Source organism: Limanda limanda, chromosome 1 (assembly GCF_963576545.1).
Source record: "Limanda limanda chromosome 1, fLimLim1.1, whole genome shotgun sequence".
NCBI classification, from domain to species: Eukaryota; Metazoa; Chordata; class Actinopteri; order Pleuronectiformes; family Pleuronectidae; genus Limanda; species Limanda limanda.
In genome coordinates, this window is record NC_083636.1 from 16,891,024 (window position 1) to 16,910,002 (window position 18,979).

The following is an 18,979-nucleotide window of genomic DNA, read 5'->3' on the forward strand; positions in this document are numbered from 1 at the left end:
CACCGGCAAGCAGATGGAAATTAAAGTCAGAAATAATAACTTTGGGGCGCCATCATAAGTTCAGGCGCTCTGAGGAAATGAGTCAGAGATTAGCTTTGTATCTGACAAGGGTCTTTTGGGAGAACTCATTAGAAAGTACAGGATATTCTTCTGGTATTTACCTTGCTGATTGTCCCAGCAGAGCAAATGTCACATCATATTAGGTCTGCCACGGCCCCTCAGAGCAAGAGAATTTATTATCACATTTATGCATAAGCACATGCTCTGCACTGTAGCAAATTAAATGATGATATACATAATAACACAGATCTCCTGGTGATTCACTGAAGCTGACACGGACGGCGGGAGACACTCGGGAGGATCAGGAAACGCTCACAGCTTCAAACCACATGTCCTCATGTGCACCCACAAGTCCCACCTGGTCTGTGGTGTGTTCCTCGTGATGAAGATGAAGAGGAGGGTGAGGAAGGTTTGATTTGAAGAATGGAGCTCAAGGTGAAGAGTTTTTTTTTTCTGTATGGAAGCCCATTTCTGCCAGTGTCAGGAAAGAAAGATGAATGCTACTTCTAAATTCTGAGATTGCAAAATTGAAAGTATGAACTAGTAAGATTCTGAGATAGTAGACATTATTTTGAGACACGATATACTTGCTGTTAATTATGCATAGGAAAGATGGCTGTTTTGCGGATGCTGCATCGGTTCGGTGCGTAGGTTGTGCACGATTACCACGATGCATATATGAGAGATGCAATACCCACATAAGGGTCGGGAGCAGTAGCGAGTCCTTGATGGGGTCAGTGGGTATGTCATCAGCGAAAGAAATGGCAGAACGAGAGAAGTCAACTCTCCTTTTTAACGACATCTCTGATTAAGGGGTCTGAAATACCAGACCAAAAAGTAAGTTCAATCTTGTTTGACACACACAAATCCAAAAGTGGGAGAAAGATCAGTCAGAATCAACGATTACAGATTATGTGTTGTGCCCTCTAAAGGAATCTTTCAGTAACATAGTAGCATAGCATAGTAAGCAAGTACTGAACAATAATGTTCACCAGGCAGCCATTTTCCTACGTGTGGTCAAACAGCAAGTACATAGCGGGACTAAGTCATTATTTGAGAAACTAAGTCATTAGTCGGAGATAGTGAGTAATAATTTGAGATATGAAGTAAGTAGCCTAAACTGAGCTTTTGAAAAATGTGTCTCATCATTACTTACAGTGGCAGACCTGGGCTTCCCTACATGTATGTAATTGTGATTAATACTAAGAAACTATGATCTGAATATGCAGAGGAATACACACAATTCTTATCGACAACATAAAAATGACTTACTGGTGTTATGGCTGTGTCTGTGGTGATCATCAGGTTAATAAAAAGAGACCTGTCCATTACTTAGACTGACAACTCCTCACAGACACCTCCCTGTCTGTTAGGAGGTGTCAGTCACGTGCTCGATAAGACTCCAGTGGCGTGAGAAGAGTGTTCTTGCGTCAGTAACACAAACACTGTAAAACAACAGTGTCCAAATTGTGTAACAAAACGTGGATATACTTGCAAGTTCAAGAGTCAAACTGGACATGTGTCTTCAATTTGTTGTGGTTTTTTCCACTTTTTTCACAGAACAATTTTTGTCTAAATCTGTCTTGGAATCGACAAGTGATAAAACGCGCACGTCCACGGAGATGCCTCACGCACTTTAACACGTGTGCGCTGCAAGAAGCTCGGCGTTTCATCTGAAAGTGGCGACACTTTTTGCAGTGTGGCACCGCTCCGCCGGCAAAACACAGGATCTGAATTGCCCCCCCCCCCTTCTTGTGTTTTTAGACTCACGCCATAGATCCGCTCCAAAGGCGCCCATCGCACTTTGAGAAACTGCGTCAACACGCACACGCACACACACACACACACACATACACACACACACGCTGCTGAAGCCAAAAAAAGCCCACTCCTCAGCTCCACGGGTGGGGGGGGTGGTGGGGGGGACCAGATGAGATTTGGTTCCAAACGCGCACGGATGGCGGAGTGAGGCGTGTGACTGAGAATACGCACGGCGCGGCGGAACTGTGGAGCTTTCATTTTCTTCTTCTTCTTCTTCTTCTTCTTCTTCTTCTTGACTCTGTGTGGATTGTGGATTGTGTCTTGGACATAAGGACAGAGCTATGGATTACCCGGTCTGTCTACTTTTGCTCTTGGCCACCGTGTCCTCGGTGTCCACGGGACAATTCCCCACAGCGCACATGTGAGTATCTCAGCCTGTTGGAAAGTCCTGGGTTTCTAGGGTGTGTTGCAGAAATCCCACCAGCTGCTGTTGTCACAGTCTGAATCTCACTTTCTAATAGTCTGTCGTTTTTTATTCTGATCGTTTCTTCCTCGGATTCACGTTCTGCTCTCACTTGCATTTGGCTGGAACAGAAGCACATTGTGGTTTTTTATTGTTCCTTACATGAAGTGATGATGTTTGCGTTTTACTTTTTGGACACAACTTCGTGTGGGTATTTAAAGCTGCTGTTGCTGCTGTCTGTCTGTCTGTCTGTCTGTCTGTCTGCCTGCCTGCCTGCCTGTCTGCCTGTCTGTCTGTCTGTCTGTCTGTCTGTCTGTCTGCCTGCTGACATGTGGCTCTGCTGTCACATGAATCCCCCCTGGAAGATGGACTGAGGTCTGGCTGTTGTGCCCAAACTTTTCCCAACACACACACAATCAAATGCACACACAAACGCACACATACACACACAGTTTGTTTGGAGTTGAACATATTTGAGAGGATTTGTGTTCATGAGTCTGATTCTCTGACTTGCTGCAGATCTTGTGGGATAGTGTTGTTGTGGCCGTCCTCCCTTCCTTTCTCTCTTCGTCCCCTCCTTCCTTTCCTCCTTCCTTCTATACTAATGTCAGCTCTTCCTTCCTTCCTTATGTCTGTTTTTCTGTCCCTCCCTTCTGCCTTAATTTCTTATATCTGTCTTTCGTCATTTGTTTGTTTGTTCTTTCCTTATGTCTGTTCGTCCCCCCCACATCCCTACTTCCTTTCATCCCTAATAAACTTATGTATCGCCTTCCTTCCTTCCTTAGAGCACTTTGAGCTGCATTTCTTGTATGCTGTAATAAGGTTTTATTAATACTATTACCTCCCTTCCTTCCTTATGTCTGACCTCCCTTCCAGTGTTCCTTTCTTCCCTATTTACTAATGTCTGTCCTTCCCTCCTCCCTTCCTTTATGAATTCCTTCCTTACTTATGTCTGTCGTTGCTTATTTCCTTTCGTCTTTCCCTCCTTCTTTCCTAATGTCTGACCTTACGACCTCCCTTCCTTTATTCCTTCCTTCCTTCTTTACTTACTTATTTGTGTCCTTCCTATCTTTCTTCGTTCGTTTGTTCTTTACATCCTTCCTTATGTCTCTCATTCATTCCTTCCTTCCCTTTCCTCCTTCCCTGTGTCAAGTCTTAAAGTCTGGCTGTGTCTCTTCGTTCCATCTCTAACTCCAAGTCTCTTTTTTATGGAAAACCATTGTTTTGCCATATTTACTATTTCCAAAATACAGGCCAGTAGCTCAGGTTTTTCCTCTTGTTATTCCAGAGAGTTTACGATATGAACTGGAAAGTCTCTCCTGGTGCTGCAGGAGGCTGGTGGAGATATCAATAGCTCAGTTGAGGTATCGCTGCTTCAGTCTATTTAAATTTGCAGTGCAGCATAAGGAGATATACAGGATTACAGTTTCCAAATTAAACATGTAGGTGAGTGTACAGCTTCCCGTCGGCTCCTCACACCTCATCAACAGGTCTTTAGATGATGCTTCTGCAGGACGACAGCGTTTTGGTTTTTGACTACAGCCCAAGTCCAGTCCCCCGGAGACGTGGTGAGCCATGATGGCACTCAGCCTAATGGCCGAGTACAATGATGTCAGACTAGCAGAGCGGCCGGCCCACTCCCTATATTTCATGGGCACTAAGTGGATTGATCTGCGGGTTGTGTACATGATATTCACACAGGCCGGGGCGAGCTGCAGGCCCACCTTCACCGACAGAGGAATCGACAGCCCGGCAGGAAAAACAGCCGTAAATCTCCGGGTAACATCGGTCATGACGGAGTTCTTCCATTTGAATCAGGGAAAACTAGAAAAGGTCTCTTTTTGTAATTCAAGCATCCAAACAGTGTTGTCTTCAACCACAGCCGCTCTCAGTGTGTGTGCTCCTGCGTGATGGTGATTCTGAGTGACACCTAAAGGTGCCAGTCAGAGGGAAACAGAGAAAGTGAGAGAGGAAAGGATGGAGAGAAGGACCTGGCGTGTTTTCCTCCGGGACACTTTGATAAGCAAGGTCCTCAGTAGCTCAGTGACAAAACACATAAACCTTTAGAGCAAGTGTTCTTTATTTCTTTCTGCCTGTCCCCGTCATCCCCTTCCTTCCTTCAGTCTCCTTCCTTCCTTCCTTACTTATGTCTGTTCTTTCTTTCTTTCTTTCATTCTCTCCTTTCTTACTTACTTATGTCCTTCCTACCCTCCTTCCTTCTCTCTCACCTCCCTGTGTCATGACTTGAAGGGCTTCATTTCTTTCCATCCTTCTGTCTCTGGACTCCATCTTTATCTGTTTACTTCAGATCTTCCCCTCTCTTTCTCTCCTTCTTCTAATCTCACTCCCTTCCTTCATCCGTCTTCCTCCTCTGTCCCCCCCCCCCCCCCCCTGTTGCCTGAAGGCAGATGATTATCATCACCGAATCTGAAATGCAAAGTCTGATGTCAGAGACGGTGCCGCAGAGATCCCGGCGCCAGCGAACACACAGCAAGATCAGAGGAGATACAAAACAAGATGGACAACAAGAAAGTCATGACTTGGCCTCTTACATCCCTTGTTGATTTTTCAACTGTCCAATCCGAGACGTGATCATATGTTCCTCTGCGCATGTTGCCTTAGTCACAGACAGACATATTTTCGGACATATTTTATCTCCGTCCTCCCTTTTCCCACAGTTTCTATCACCCTCTGCTCCGTTTCTTCCTCTCTCACTTGCTGCTTTCTTTAAAAGGATAAATAGATTTCATGCTCTACCAACTAAGGAGCCACGCTCCTTGCGTTCTCGTTGATCAGTGGACGTGATGTGAGGAGGCACTTCATTCAAACACAGAGTAACATGGTCAGCTGTGTGCAAGTCAGGGGAATGAAAAGATTAACACTCACTTGTCACTTTATTAGGTACAGGAGATTATGATGTTCACTTTTTGTTGCAGATGTGTTAAACAGCTCATTATTCAAGTGTGTGGTCATTTTGGAGGGAGCTATTTTGTGTTATATAGTGTTATATCTGATTTTATAGCCCACCCCCATTGATTTGAGTGAGGAGGTAAAATAACTGGAATAGCATAGCACTCAGAAGATCGTGTACGTCCACCAAGGCTCAACAGTCCCAGATATCATTCCCCTAAATGTCCAGAGCTACTGATTCGGACATTTGCGTTCCCAAATACCCTTCAGACACTTTCATGAGTGTGTCCAGACTTTACATAAGCAGCTGTTGAGGAAAAATAAGATGTCATCTGTTTTTATTTCCAGGAATCTGAATGAAGTGTTCTCATTTCGTTTCACAGCTGAGGTGTAAAAAATGGCATCAGGGGTTTTCAGGACATGAGTTCCCTGCAGCCGCTATATTGTTTGTCTGATAACCTCACAGTGGTGACAAGTTTGTCACATGTCCCCTCTGTAAAACCGCAAATAGATGTTCTTCCACTTTGGTTTTTGTGCAGATTAAACAAACAAGATTGTAGAGGTGCTGGTAGGCGGACTTTGCTGCTAGCTGCTTTCATCTGTCTGCAAATCCACACAGTACAAACCGAACAGATTCAAGACTGGAATCAATCTTCTCATCCAAATCTCTGGAACAAATTTCATTTAATTTCATTCTTAAAACCAGTGAGAACATTAGCTATAATGGTGAGAATTTGATCTTTTCAGTCCATAAATTGTGAATTTTCTTGACTCAAGGACAGTCGTCTGTTATGAATATGGCTCGGTTCCCACCTGAAACCACCCAAATGCATCTTATGTCATCACCAGGTTTCCCCTGGATCTCAGACACCTGAGATCACTGCTACTAAACAATTAGGTCATAAAATGTAAAAAAAGGTGTGGCGATAAAATCTCTCTGAAATATAGAGATAAATAAGCTAATCTTGACTTTAATAGCTGTGATCATGCATATAGTAAAGTCATGATTTAAAAGTTGCCCGCAGCACAGAAAACTTGTTAATTCTCTTCCAGCCTTACTTGCCTGACATCATTGTGGCGCCGGGAGATGTGAACCGAGAAATAAGCATAAATATCCCTGGATTATCACACTGGACACAAACACAGCTTCCAGCACGTTAGTCCTTTATTATTATTTCAACAAATTCAGGTTTTGTTAGTGAGAAATGCTCCAGGATTTGTTTCTTGATTGAATCACGGAGCCTCAGACTGTCAGATTAACAATGTCTCATCTTATACAATTGAGGAATAAAAAACGGTTGATAAGTTAGATTCCGTCTTTAACTTTTATCCCGGTATGGTACTGACGCTACAGGGGGTTTTGGAGAGGATGAGTCAAACATAACGAGCAGATGGAAATGACCTCCTCAGGGTCGTCTAGGGTTTCCTTCCTTGGCTGAGATTTGCGGCCCTCAGCCTCGGGGGAAGTGATGCTTGCAGGTATATTTCAGGAGGCATGCTCTTGCCTACAGTCAAGTAGCTGACAGGCTATAACTGTAACACACACACATGCAAGACTGCAGGATCTTTGCTCGTTGGCTTTCTCCTCTAGACAAAATGTTTTTTCATTCTCTCACAGCTTCTTTCCAACACCTTTCTCTCCTTTTCCCCTCTTTCTCTCTCACTCATTCCCCTTTGCCTCACATATTGGCTCTGGCTATATTTAGGAAGGCCTTTGGGGAAGGGGAGTTCAGTGTCCTGACTCAGATGTAAGTAAAGATACAAGCTGAAGGGGCGCAGAGTTACAGGGGGCTTTCCTTAAATCTCCACCCCGGCTTCTCCACTGATATTTTGAGGACCCTCTTGCTCATGTGTGGCCTGTGGGTGTTGCTTTAGTGTCTGGTTTAACTTTCTGATCCCAGTTTCCCTCACTGTCTTATACTACCTCCCCACAATCCTTTGCCACATGGAAATTCCCAAGAATTTTCCATTCCAGCGTTTCCTGGGCAACCTTGGGAATAGCTACCAGCTGTTTGGGTGAGAGCCCTGTTTGGTACAGGAAGCACATCTGTATACCCCAATATAAAACATGGGGGGTGTAGTTTTGAGGCTGCATTGTAAATCCTGTTTATCACAAGTTCATGTGCCTGAAAGGAAAATACAGGGAAATGGCCTTAAACTAATCGATAGGTATTAATAAGTTAACAATATCGTAATAACACAAGGAGGCAAAAAGAGAGAGAGTGTTTGAGGAAAGAGGTTGTGTGAGACTGACGGTTGAGAATCAAACCCTGTGGCTCATCAGGCCTGTTGTCACACCACGTTTTTGTGGCTGTCATCTCTTTGTCTTGCAAGTTCATGACCACGTATTTATCTGAGGGTTTCGAAAACACCGGAACCATTTGCCAACACTATCTAGTCGGCTTTAAGGCGCCAAAAAATAGGCAAGTACATTGTTAGCTTAGCTTAACATTAAGACTGGAACCATGGGACAGCTAACATGGGTCTTTATGGTTTTATGGGGGATAAAGTCTCTGTGTAGGCATCTGGATTCACGTTAATTGGCCAGGGGAGGAGGGGGCTCTCTAATTTCTCTATTTATACACGTTGTCGGATATTGTGTGTGTGTGGTTGTGTGCATGTGTGTGTGCAGTGAAGCAGAGGGGTTGGGCTGATGTATGGATGGGTAGGTTTGCTCAGAAAGTGTGAAGGTGACAGGGATGTGGAGGTTTAGTCATTTGAGCAGAGTTCAAAAGGACATGTAGCGGGGAGGAAAAACAGCTAGAGGGCCGAGGATGAGCAAGAGGAGGAAGACACAGCGAATTTGCTAAATAAAATAAAAATGTAATATTTTCTATAGCTAATTTGAGGGTGTAAGGGATTAGAAAGAAGACGCACATACTAATAAGCCTTAATAGATCTGCTTTAATTTCAATGCAGAGCACATGCCTTTTTTCTGTTAGAGATTATAGATTTGATACATTTTTGTGGCCCAATGCGATTACGTCCGTCCCAAAATTGCACGTGCACACATGAGGTATAATATTAATTTAATTGGTGGTGACTTTCTCTGGTCTACTATTATACTGGATTCGCACCAGCAGGTGTGGTTTCTCTGCAGCGAGTACAAACACTTGCAGGTGTCATAACAATACTGTTTCCACTGACCTAATGTGTCCAGACACCTTCGGGGAGAGGTGATACAATGGGAGCTGTTAGTTCTGTCAGGACGTATTCGCCGTTTGACGTGGACGGTGCGGAAGAGACAGACAAGGTGCCAGGGGGACGGCGAGTCAGTCGTGGTCGAGGGTGTGAGGTCAAACGTGGGCAAGGGTAGGAAGAGAGACCGACCCCCGGCTCTCTGTGGCAGTCTCATGTTGCCAGTGGACACACTGTGGTGCGGCGCTCAGATGTCCACATGGCCTCATGTGACGTGTGGTTCTCTGAGGTGACTTTGTCTTTCAAAAGTTTGAGTTTTTATATTTAAAATGTACAAAGAAGTAGAGAAGTGACAGGAAAACAGATGCTGGTGGGTGGGTATGCAAGGACTCTCTGTTTATTTCTTATATTTATTGCATGTAATTTATTTTTTGCATATCTTTACTTGGTTGCCTTATTTAAGGGACTAAAATTCATCGATTCCACTTTTTACCTATAAGATGTCAAACCAAAGCCTGAAGTGTAAAACAAAAATGATATAAACCCAAGAAAAGCCTAAAATCATTTCAATCGGACATTTGAAGCAGGAACCTGAGGATGTTTGGTATTTCTGCAGCCGAGCCATTTATAACCTGAGGTTTGTGCTTCCTACGAGTTGTGTTCAGAAGGAGGATGAAGGAATAAAAGACACATTTGCACACTAAGAAGATGTGGGTTGCTCATCTGCAACATTTCTCGCACAATAAAAATTTGCCTTTCACAGTCACATAGGCATTTATGTTTGCCAATATTCCTAAAAAAATGAAAATTGTTTTCCAGAATAAAGAAGAGAACATGAAAATACATATGTTAAATAAAATCTATTTTGTTTATGAAGGTTCTATGTATTTTGGTAGTATTTATGTTTTCTTTTATATTTATAGTTTATGATAAGGTAGTTAATGTAGCCGTCAAACCACAAAATAATTAAGGTCACTTTAAAGTTGTTATTTGTAGAGTACGGTGGCATAATTTGTAACTGCATCTTCTGTAGCTTAGAAGTCAATATGTGTGTTTGTGTCACTTGTTAAATTAATCCCGGTGGAAGCAGCTTCCTGTAACACACACCTGCTCTGCCTGGGCACCACAGCCCTCCAGCACCACCCCGCCATTTGCTAATGATCTTGTGATCGCGCGATGGAGCTACTGTTGTTGAGGGCTTCACTTTAAACACTGCTCCTCAGATCCTGGTGAAGGGGGACGTGCAAAGCAGGGAGAGCGGCAGAAACATCAATAACATCTCGCCATAGAAGATAATGAGGGCACGAGACATTTACCAAGCCGGCAATTATGGTGTTATTGACCTCGGTAGAGGGGAAGATATCATCACTTGTCTCCTCTGTGCTGCGTGGTGATCGGAGGAAGAGAGGAGGACAAAGGAAGGGGAATTATAACAATGACATTCAAATTTGTGCATTTCGATAATTAGGGAAGCAATAGGTAGGAAACAAGAGTATTTATTATGTGGAGATCGTAAATTAACCTTGTGGAACATTAACTTACCTCCACCAAGGCCCAACAGTGTCTTATGAACCTTAAACATAATCAACAACACATTGAAAATTTCTTACACACCGAACGCCGACATCCAAAGATGGAAGAAAGAGGGAATATAGAACAAATCGAGGAAAGAGTTGATAAATGGTTTGAAAGTGAAAGTTTTTCTTCTACAAGGATCAGTGAGTCTCGCTGCTTATTAGATGCCCTGCTTCATAATCAGCATTCTCTTATTAGCTTTATCCCCCAGTGGCTCAATTACATCCGCGCTGCTTCTCAAACACCCACATCTCTTTTTGTACATCTCCTCTGTTTCCTCCACGTCATGGTGTCACCCTTGTCTCTCTCCAAGAACAGATTAGAACCCAAATTACTGTTATTAGAGGATTTAAGGTTTCAAAATTGTTTCAGATCGCTGGAAAAAAAACTGACTTCACAAAAGAAAACAAGTGTAAGCTGCCGGTTGCTTCCTCCGTGATGGTTTTAATGGTATTTGGAGATCAAATGTGGATCCACAGAGTGGGATCTGGGTATAAAACACCTGAGGATGTTAACAAGACGAGGAGGTGCTCGAGCGGGAACTCTGTGATTGGATATTGAGCCCTGGATTCTGGCTGCTGCTCAGTGCTCACACACAGGCGTGTCGGCCCCTTGGAGCCGGCACGAGGTCGACTTTTCGGGGGGGATTCAATCGGAATGATGGAGCGTGGGAAATCTCTGGATCTGTATTCAGAGGCTTTCCCCTGGCTCAGGGTGTTTACTTGGTTTGAGGTTTATCCCATTGGTAAAAACGAAAGGGATACAGGGACTAAACTTACCAGTTGTAAAGCTGTGGAAATAATCCGGGTGAAAACCTGCGATGCTGGATGACAAAGTGAGGTTATCCTGTCTTTCTCCTCCCCTGCTAATCAAGGATGTTTGGGTTTGAAATGATGCCGTTAATATCCCGAGTTTCAGTTGATAAGAGGCGACGTGAAGCAGCGACTGCTAACTAGCAGGATGTGAAGATACTTTGTTTGACAAACTGTTCCAATATTTTGACAGCCCAAAGCGTAGAGTCTACAGGGTATTTATTCAAAGTTTGCGCTGCTGCTTTCTCTTTCAGTGAGGACACGGAAATAATTCTGATATGAAAGTTCCCACAGGACTAGGCAGCAGCAGCTTGGAGGTAGCCTTCTCCAATCTTCCCCCCAGTGAACTCCATCTGGGAACCAGCTTTCAAAGTGGGATTACAAACTCATCTTCTCAAAACCTTGAAATTAAATTAACTATGACTAAAGGAGAAAACTAATGAAAAAGAAACTAAAGTTTTTGTCAAAGGCAATTCAAGGTTATTTTTCCTTTTTCACTGTATCTGTGTTAACATTGCACTGATTAAATCTGCAAATCAGACTGTATATAAAGATGGAGGACATGTGAAGTGAAGCCTAAGCTGCGGGTATAGGTCATATACTAATTTCCTCCATGTTAGTAGATGGGACATGGACCAAAATATATATATCTCATAGTTTTCCTGATTTATTGAACCCAACAGTTTTTTATTATCATAGTTTCCAAACACTGAAGTGTATTTACTCTCCGAGCTGATTGCCCTACAAGTGTCTTCGCTCTGTGTCACGCAGCTGAGATGTAGTCAGGAGTGAGAAGGTCCGTCCTTCATGCTGAGTCATGCTCTCTATTCTGGGCCTGTGTCTACGTCCCTGTGTTTGGATTGGACGCCTGCTCTCGGCTGGAGGATGAGGATAATTCTTTGTTGTCAATTAGAAATCTTTTTTTTTTTTTACTCACGCTAAATTAATCCTGCAGCCTTATATGTTTCATCCATTTAGGAGAATTTAAAACAAGCTGCAATTACACGTTTTGGCACAATTTCTTCTACATTTTCACATTTCATTTGTAGTTTGTTGAACCAAAACAATAACGTTGTGTGAATCAGAACCTGAAACGCTTTCTGGTTCACTGGACAATGGATTTCGATCTTTGGATTAGTATGCCAGTAGTTGCTCCTGTGATTCTCTGCCCCACCCAGCTCTGTTTCATCTGTTCCTAATTATCTCGGCCTCCCTTGTGTATTTGGTCTCTGTGCTTCTCCGGCTGTTTCATCGGTTCATCCATTCACATCCCTTGATTTCCTCGCGCTTCAGTTTAGCTCCCTGTCGTTTTCTAGTGTTCCTGCTTTCCTGTCACCAGCCTGTAAAATTCATCTACATTCTTAACCTGCCACTCTACTGAAATATGGCTCCTGCTGAACAGCTGAAAACGAAACAATGAGCTGAAAGATGCCAGACTTTGCAGATTTGACTGATGTGACTGCTGATCTGCTCCATCCACCAATTGCTGGTATGGGGAGAAAATTATGCAATATTAACCGTGTGCGTAAATACGGGAGAGTTGTGTAACTGCATCTCAGTCTGTGTTTTGCATAAACAGATGTGTAAATGTGTAAAAGAAGATTTATCTTTAATGATTTATCTGCACATTCACAGATCTATGCAAACATTTCATAATCTGTATACACATGTACAAATAAATGCTACACAAATAAAGTTATCATTATTAAACATCATTATATACACACAGATTTTAAACACAAATCTCGCAAAGCACGATTTCCTTGGTTGTTTCACACATTTACAAATCTGATTACACACAGGGATTGAGATACAGTCACACAACTCTCCACACACAATTAATATTGTCACAACATCAGCCACATACTCGGGCTCCATATTCATATTTTTATAATTAGGTTTAATATGTAAACCTATAGCTGCTCCCAGTGTATTTTCATTTTTCAGTCCACCACTGTAAATTATAATTTACACTGTTTAACTCTGATCCCCCTCCCACACACATTAACACAGACAAATGGGATCACACCCAACTAATTACACTAAAAGCCCCTTCAGAAGAGCTGCACCTGTCCTGGTGACCTCTGACCCAGGCCAACCCCCCCGCTGCCCTCCGAGGGACCCGGTGCTCTGGTTACACACGAGCGTTGACACACACAAACATGTCGTCGGCGTACACACACAAACATGTGACAGCTGCCTTTTACAGAGGCAGCTTCCCTTCCAGTCATTAGAGGGATGGGAGAGGCCGTCTACCCATCGGCCTCTGTGCTCGAGGTCACGGGGGTCAAGCACAAATTAAGACCCACGCTCACTGGTTTAGTAGAGGAATGGGACACATCATGAATAGATAGTGTTATTTGTGTGTTTTGACTTGTAGACAGCATTTCTGCTTTTTTGTCTACACAATCAGCACAATCAAGTATTGTGCTGTGATGTGTTGTGGTGTGATGTCATTCACTGGTAGCTACTTAAATAAATATAAATAATAAATAAATATGGAAGTCCAATTTCATATGTAAACATGAATAACTCCTGAATATACCATTTAGAGAATCTACACAGATATTCTGAAGTAATAAATATCTTTTCATTCTATAGACATCTCAATATCATGTATCTTACGCACTGGCTTCATTTCACTGGTCTAAATTAAGACCGAGGGAGGGGAGAGTTCAGAGGCCCCGAGGTCCTAAAGGACTTCTAGTAATCTTGTGCCAACAAAGTATTATGTTGCGTACATCGATTCTGTTCACACAGTACTCAGTGTGAACAGAATTGATTTTCAGAAAATGTAGATTTTGTTGCCACTATGTAGAAACACTCTCTTTTGTTATTTAAGCAGTTTTTTAAATAGGAAAAGTGACATTAAAACTAGAACTTGTGCTGATTTTAATAAATAGTTTCTGAGCAGTTAGTAAAGAAAGTGGTGACGAAAAACATTCTGACCAGAAACCGCAGCTCCATACGTCAGAAGAAGAAACAGATATCCTCTCTTGAGCAAAGGTCATGACCTTCCATGCCTGGTAAAGTTGGCCGAACTCTGTAGAGCTGTTAGTCTCACAAAGCTTCTTCTAAATAAAAATCATACTACTGGTGAAGCCAAAGCGTAAAGGTCATAAATCCTGCCTCCTCTATGTTAATGCTTAGGACATGGGCCAAACTTAAAAGTCAAAGTCAACAAATCTTTCTCAAAGATGGTTTTTAGATAGTTCTTATCATTTGTAGATTTCACAGTTTTACAAATCCTGAAAATTGTGATCAACAATCTCCCCCAGATGTTGTAATGAGCTGGTCTTCAGATCATCCTTCATCTCAGTCGACTGAATGAACAGGTGACCACAACTACCAAAAATAAGCAAAGAAAAAGACAAAAATGAGTTCCAGCAATTGCCTGTCAGAGAAAAACAGTGTGCTCCATAAACGGCTGATACTAATGACTCAGTGAGACATGTGTGAGGGAGAAGAGGCTTGTGATGCCATCAGGTCTCACACTCGGCTGAGCTTTCACTTAGCTCCTCTCATTCCAGCTCTACATGGCCCACCAGCCATTTTACAAGCTTCGGTCCTCTCCTCGTCGAGCGCCCCTCACCCAGCTCTCCCTTCTCCCTCCTCAGATTTCCCCAAGGAGCAGGACAGAGGGAGAAAGGGGGGAGTGGAGGGAGGGAGGGCAGAATAGGAGCTGAGCTTGGGAGGGGATGACGATGCGATCTCATTTTTCCATGTCCTTCTCCAAGTTTCCATCCTCTCGTCAGATGCAGTACATGCTTCCTTGTTAAAACAATGTCCTTCTGCCTCTGTTCTTTTTGACACTTGCAGCAAACGTCTGTCTTCACTCACGAGGAAGCCGCGCACTCTGGGGTTATTTAGGGAATGTATGCGTTCAACTGATAAGAGAGTGTTATTTGTAAGTCGGCTAATCAAGACTTTATTTGTGATTTAATTAAACCAAGACAGAGACATATAGAGTTTTGTGTTACAGACAAGTGAGGGAGCAAATCACTGTTAACCACAACCACTGTAATTAGACACCTTCCCTGGGTCATGTTTTATTGTTGTAGCTCTCCTTTCCTTGTTTGGGCTCAGCGGAGAAGCCCTGCAAACACAGAATTACTCAGAGCTGTCTGGATCTAGAACTGAAAAGCTGAACTTGGATTGAGCAGTTTACAGTAGGAGGTGTTTTGCAAAGTTGGTCCTAGATTTGAGGAGAATTTGACGTGAAAATGTGGCAAATATAGTTGATAAATGTCACGTTTATTATTTTGAAGTAAGGTAAAGACACTTTTACTCCTGAATGAAGTTGGTGACTTTCTTTAAACTTCTCTAGGGGAAGAGAATGACAGATATTTAACACATCTGAGGGGGTTTAATTATGTGTCAAACCTCCTCACTGTGCTTAATGCATGAGCAATATATCAACATATACTGAAACCTTCTATAAAACGTTATCGATGTTCTATACTGCGTTAATCATTGATATTGTCTTCTTGCCCAGCACTAACCTCATCTTTGTTTTGATGGAGCATAACCACACACACACACACACACATTCACCGTTTTTTCCCATCAGACACCTGTTGGAAAACCCCACCCCTCTTGCTTAAGGACAACTCGGCTAATTTGGAAAAGTCCCATGCAGAACAACCACAATAGGCACCTGCTCGCTGTGGTCAGTGAACCTTATCTGGACCCTGGAGCTGGCTCTGCATGTACAGTAGACGGCAAACACGTCCAACTATGGCTCTGAGACATATAAACCCATCTCTAAAGCCATCTGGAAGAGATGATATCCTTATTTCTTCACACTGCATGTGTGTGTTTGTGGATATTCATGCACATAGGTGTGACTTGGGGGTAAAAGTAATGTGCTGACAGTACACACATCCTGTATCTGCCCTCAGCGACCAGCAGCTGTCTCTCACAAGGCTAAATATACTGTGTGCGGCTGCTATGCCACACATTTCCAGCGTGAGCTAGCCCCTGATCAAGTTACACTGTATTTTTTAAATAAGATAACATAGACGGGGGTTCATGTGTCAGAGGCCCCTCAGTGCTGTGGAAGGTGAGGAGGTTAGTTCTCCTCTGTGGGGGAGAAAGGCCAATTTTCTTTATGGATCATGTATTTTTTATTTTCTATGTTGGAAAGGAGGAGGTTGAGGGTTTGTAGGAGTAACTACAGTGTCGTGTAAAGGCCGATTCATGCTTCTGCATGGACCCTACGCAGAGTACCTCCCAAAAAATGTGACTAGGTGTCGAGGTGATGCAAACTACAAGAGTTGTGATTGGTCCGCTTGGAAGCATCACATTTCCAGCAGACCCGCTGTCATTTTTGAGTTGAGTTGCAGGAATGAACATGGACGATGTCTTTCTTTACTCCATTGCAGTTCTTCAAGAAAAAGTTATTGCTCTTCAACGTCTATCTTCAACATTTCTAAAACCGTTCCGTTACTGCCTAAATAAAGGAAGTCGTCTCCCTCATTCATTTTAGAAATTCACATAAATAACTTTGTACACTGCATCAGGGCTGTGTCGCCGTATCATATCACATCTGCCATTTAGAGAGATGCATTGGTGTTTTGACAGTTCAGGGAATTGTGGAGATGGTCTCATATTACACGCACATTCATGTACACGCACACAGAACCTGAACTGTAACTGAATGTCAAGTTTTCCATGTAAGGAACCACTGTCCCTAAAATCCTAATGGGTAAATTAAAGGGCGTAAATCCGATTTTCAACAGGTTACATATGCTTGTAATTGCTGTTGAAATATGTTTATGGACATATGCATCTCAATGAGGTTATACAACACGACTGGCTGTACTGATACTGGTTTGAAATGCAGAAACTGTTTGTTTTACTGGATTAAAGAACTCCTGGATACGCTGATCTTACTCAAGTTGGTTTAAGGCGTATAAAACAAAGTCCAAACCATAACTAATGAGAATCTTTTTTTTTCTTGCTTCTATTCTCTTTCCCCTACAGACTGATCTTTTTCCATCATAATATATTAACCAGTATCTCACCCCTGAGGATTCGACACTCATGCTGAGAACTATGAATAGCCCACGCCTTAATGCACAGCTCATGTGGAGTAGAGCAATGTGTTCACTTGGCTAAACATTATTATTTCATGCTTCCCCTCCCTGTGCTTTTTTAGCATATTCTTATAGTGAGAAGTAAAGCACTGGTCATGTGATCACATGGGCTGTATTCAAACCGAAGGAGATTTGCACAGCCCAACACATTAGCTGTGTTTTGGAAACTTTCTTTCGGAGGAGTGATTGACTAATTGATTGTTTTTGTGTTCTCAGGGTAAAGGAATGGGTCGACCAGATGCAAAATGATTTGATCATGTTAACAGACACATCCAGTGGCCTGCAGGACCTCATACAGGTAAACACCACCTTATACACACAAACTGAGTTGTTTGGAATTTAAATCCCTCACTTGTGGAATTGTACTGAAGAGCCTTTAAATGTCATTTTAAATTAAACCTGTTTTCACAGATTCATTATCGAGCTTTGCTTTTGTTGACTTCTCTCACGGATATTATTGCTCCCTGCTTGACCTCGGTTGTCACAATGCATCACCAAGCTACAGTATATATATATATATATATATATATATATATATAAAAAAAAAATATATATATATATATATATAGCTTCTTATTAGACTTAATGGTGTATCATTTCACTCTGACAACCCTATATACGATCAGATGAGATCAACATCACCCACAGTCTCCTGCACTCACTCTTGAGCTCACGTGCAGGAGGAGAAGATGACTTTTTGTTTGGCATTAATTGACATAATGCATCTGGAGCTCTGTGCTCGAGAATCAGTCGGTCAGCCTTATAGTTAAATCATTACAAAACATTTTTTTTTTCGATGTGGTGACGTGACTCATCACCACATTTGAGAAATATGCATAACTGTCACAAATTTGTGTCACCAAATCCGCTTAAACAGTATTTTCACACAACCTGATCCCTTATTCTTCTTCAAATATTGTTAATAGAAAACACATTTTTGACATTTTTTGTATTATGCACACAACATCTACATTTTGTCAATACCTTCAGTACTTTTAGTCCAAACATACAGAGTAGATAGAAAATGAATGAAAATAATTCTGCAGACTTCATTGCAACACATCAAAAAAGTAGTAGTATTACCCTTTACTATTTCTCCTCTACTAAAACGAAATCCATCAGACGCCTGGAGGATGAGGACACATGCATGCGCCTCAGTTGTGTTGTTTGAATGTCGGACAACAGAATCCCTCCAGGCTGCTAAATAATTGGCTGTTTGGCATTTGTGTGTGTTCTTTTTTTTTTTAGATATCTTTTGCAAGAACATATTCTGTCGCACAGTGAGTGGTCCTCTTGCGTAACCTGACAGTGCAATTCAATCAGTGCACATGTAGCTTCCCGCTTTAATCAGTGTGATGTGGTCGGTAAGATCCAGTGAAGAGTTTCCAGATACAGTAAATTTTCACACTCTAAGGGGCAAACTAAAAGATTGATGACAACTTGTCACGTCCGTACATCGCATTCGTATGCAATGACCTCATCTTCCTATACTGTGATCTTACGTAACTCGAGAGCTGATGTTTCATCCTGATAAGGAGATGTGTAGGGAAAGTGATAAAACACCCCTAAAGCCATAAAAGATTTTATCTGTGTTAAAGGTGCTAAATTTAACTTTTTTGATATTGCTACAAAGCCAATGTTAGCATTAATACCTTCCTGTCTCTCTTGTAGAGCTGGCCTTTTCAGTTTCCACAAGTAACGCAATACCCCTACTCTGCTACCTTACATCTTTCTATCACTTACCATCTTCATGTGCCTGAATGACTTCAACATAAAATGCAGGATCATCCGGCAAAATGTTATTCAAGCTCTTATTTTGTTGATTTATGGTCATAAATCTATTACAGCTGACCTTCCTGAGTTGTATTTCATTCAGCCCACTATGTATCTGTTGATGTATATATGTAGGTATGCTAACTGCTAACTAAGATTAGGAACATATGCAAACGTTCAGTTTCATTTCTGCTTAACTCTGACCCACGTTTTTTCCTTTGTGATTGTCTCAGATATTTAAAACACACAAAGCTCACTTCAGCGTGGAATCGAACAATCCAGGGGAACTGGTGTCGACGGCTGCTGCGAACATAGAGAAGCTGCTGGCGACCCGCTCCCAAGCCCTAAAGGTCAGTGTGATCTCCTTACACATAATAATTCTGTGGCTA

General features: G+C 42.3%; 1 protein-coding gene across 1 annotated transcript in view; it reads left to right on the plus strand.

Moving 5' to 3' along the window:
• Nucleotides 1-2,136: 2,136 nt before the first annotated feature.
• The window catches only part of cacna2d1a (calcium channel, voltage-dependent, alpha 2/delta subunit 1a), an 83,204-nt gene continuing 66,361 nt past the window's right edge, over nt 2,137-18,979 (plus strand). Inside the window, exons 1-3 of the mRNA XM_061073709.1 lie at nt 2,137-2,242; nt 17,034-17,115; nt 18,824-18,940. Of these exons, the coding sequence (XP_060929692.1) occupies nt 2,163-2,242; nt 17,034-17,115; nt 18,824-18,940 (279 nt within the window). The 5' untranslated portion in view covers nt 2,137-2,162. The remainder of the gene's footprint in view (nt 2,243-17,033; nt 17,116-18,823; nt 18,941-18,979) is intronic.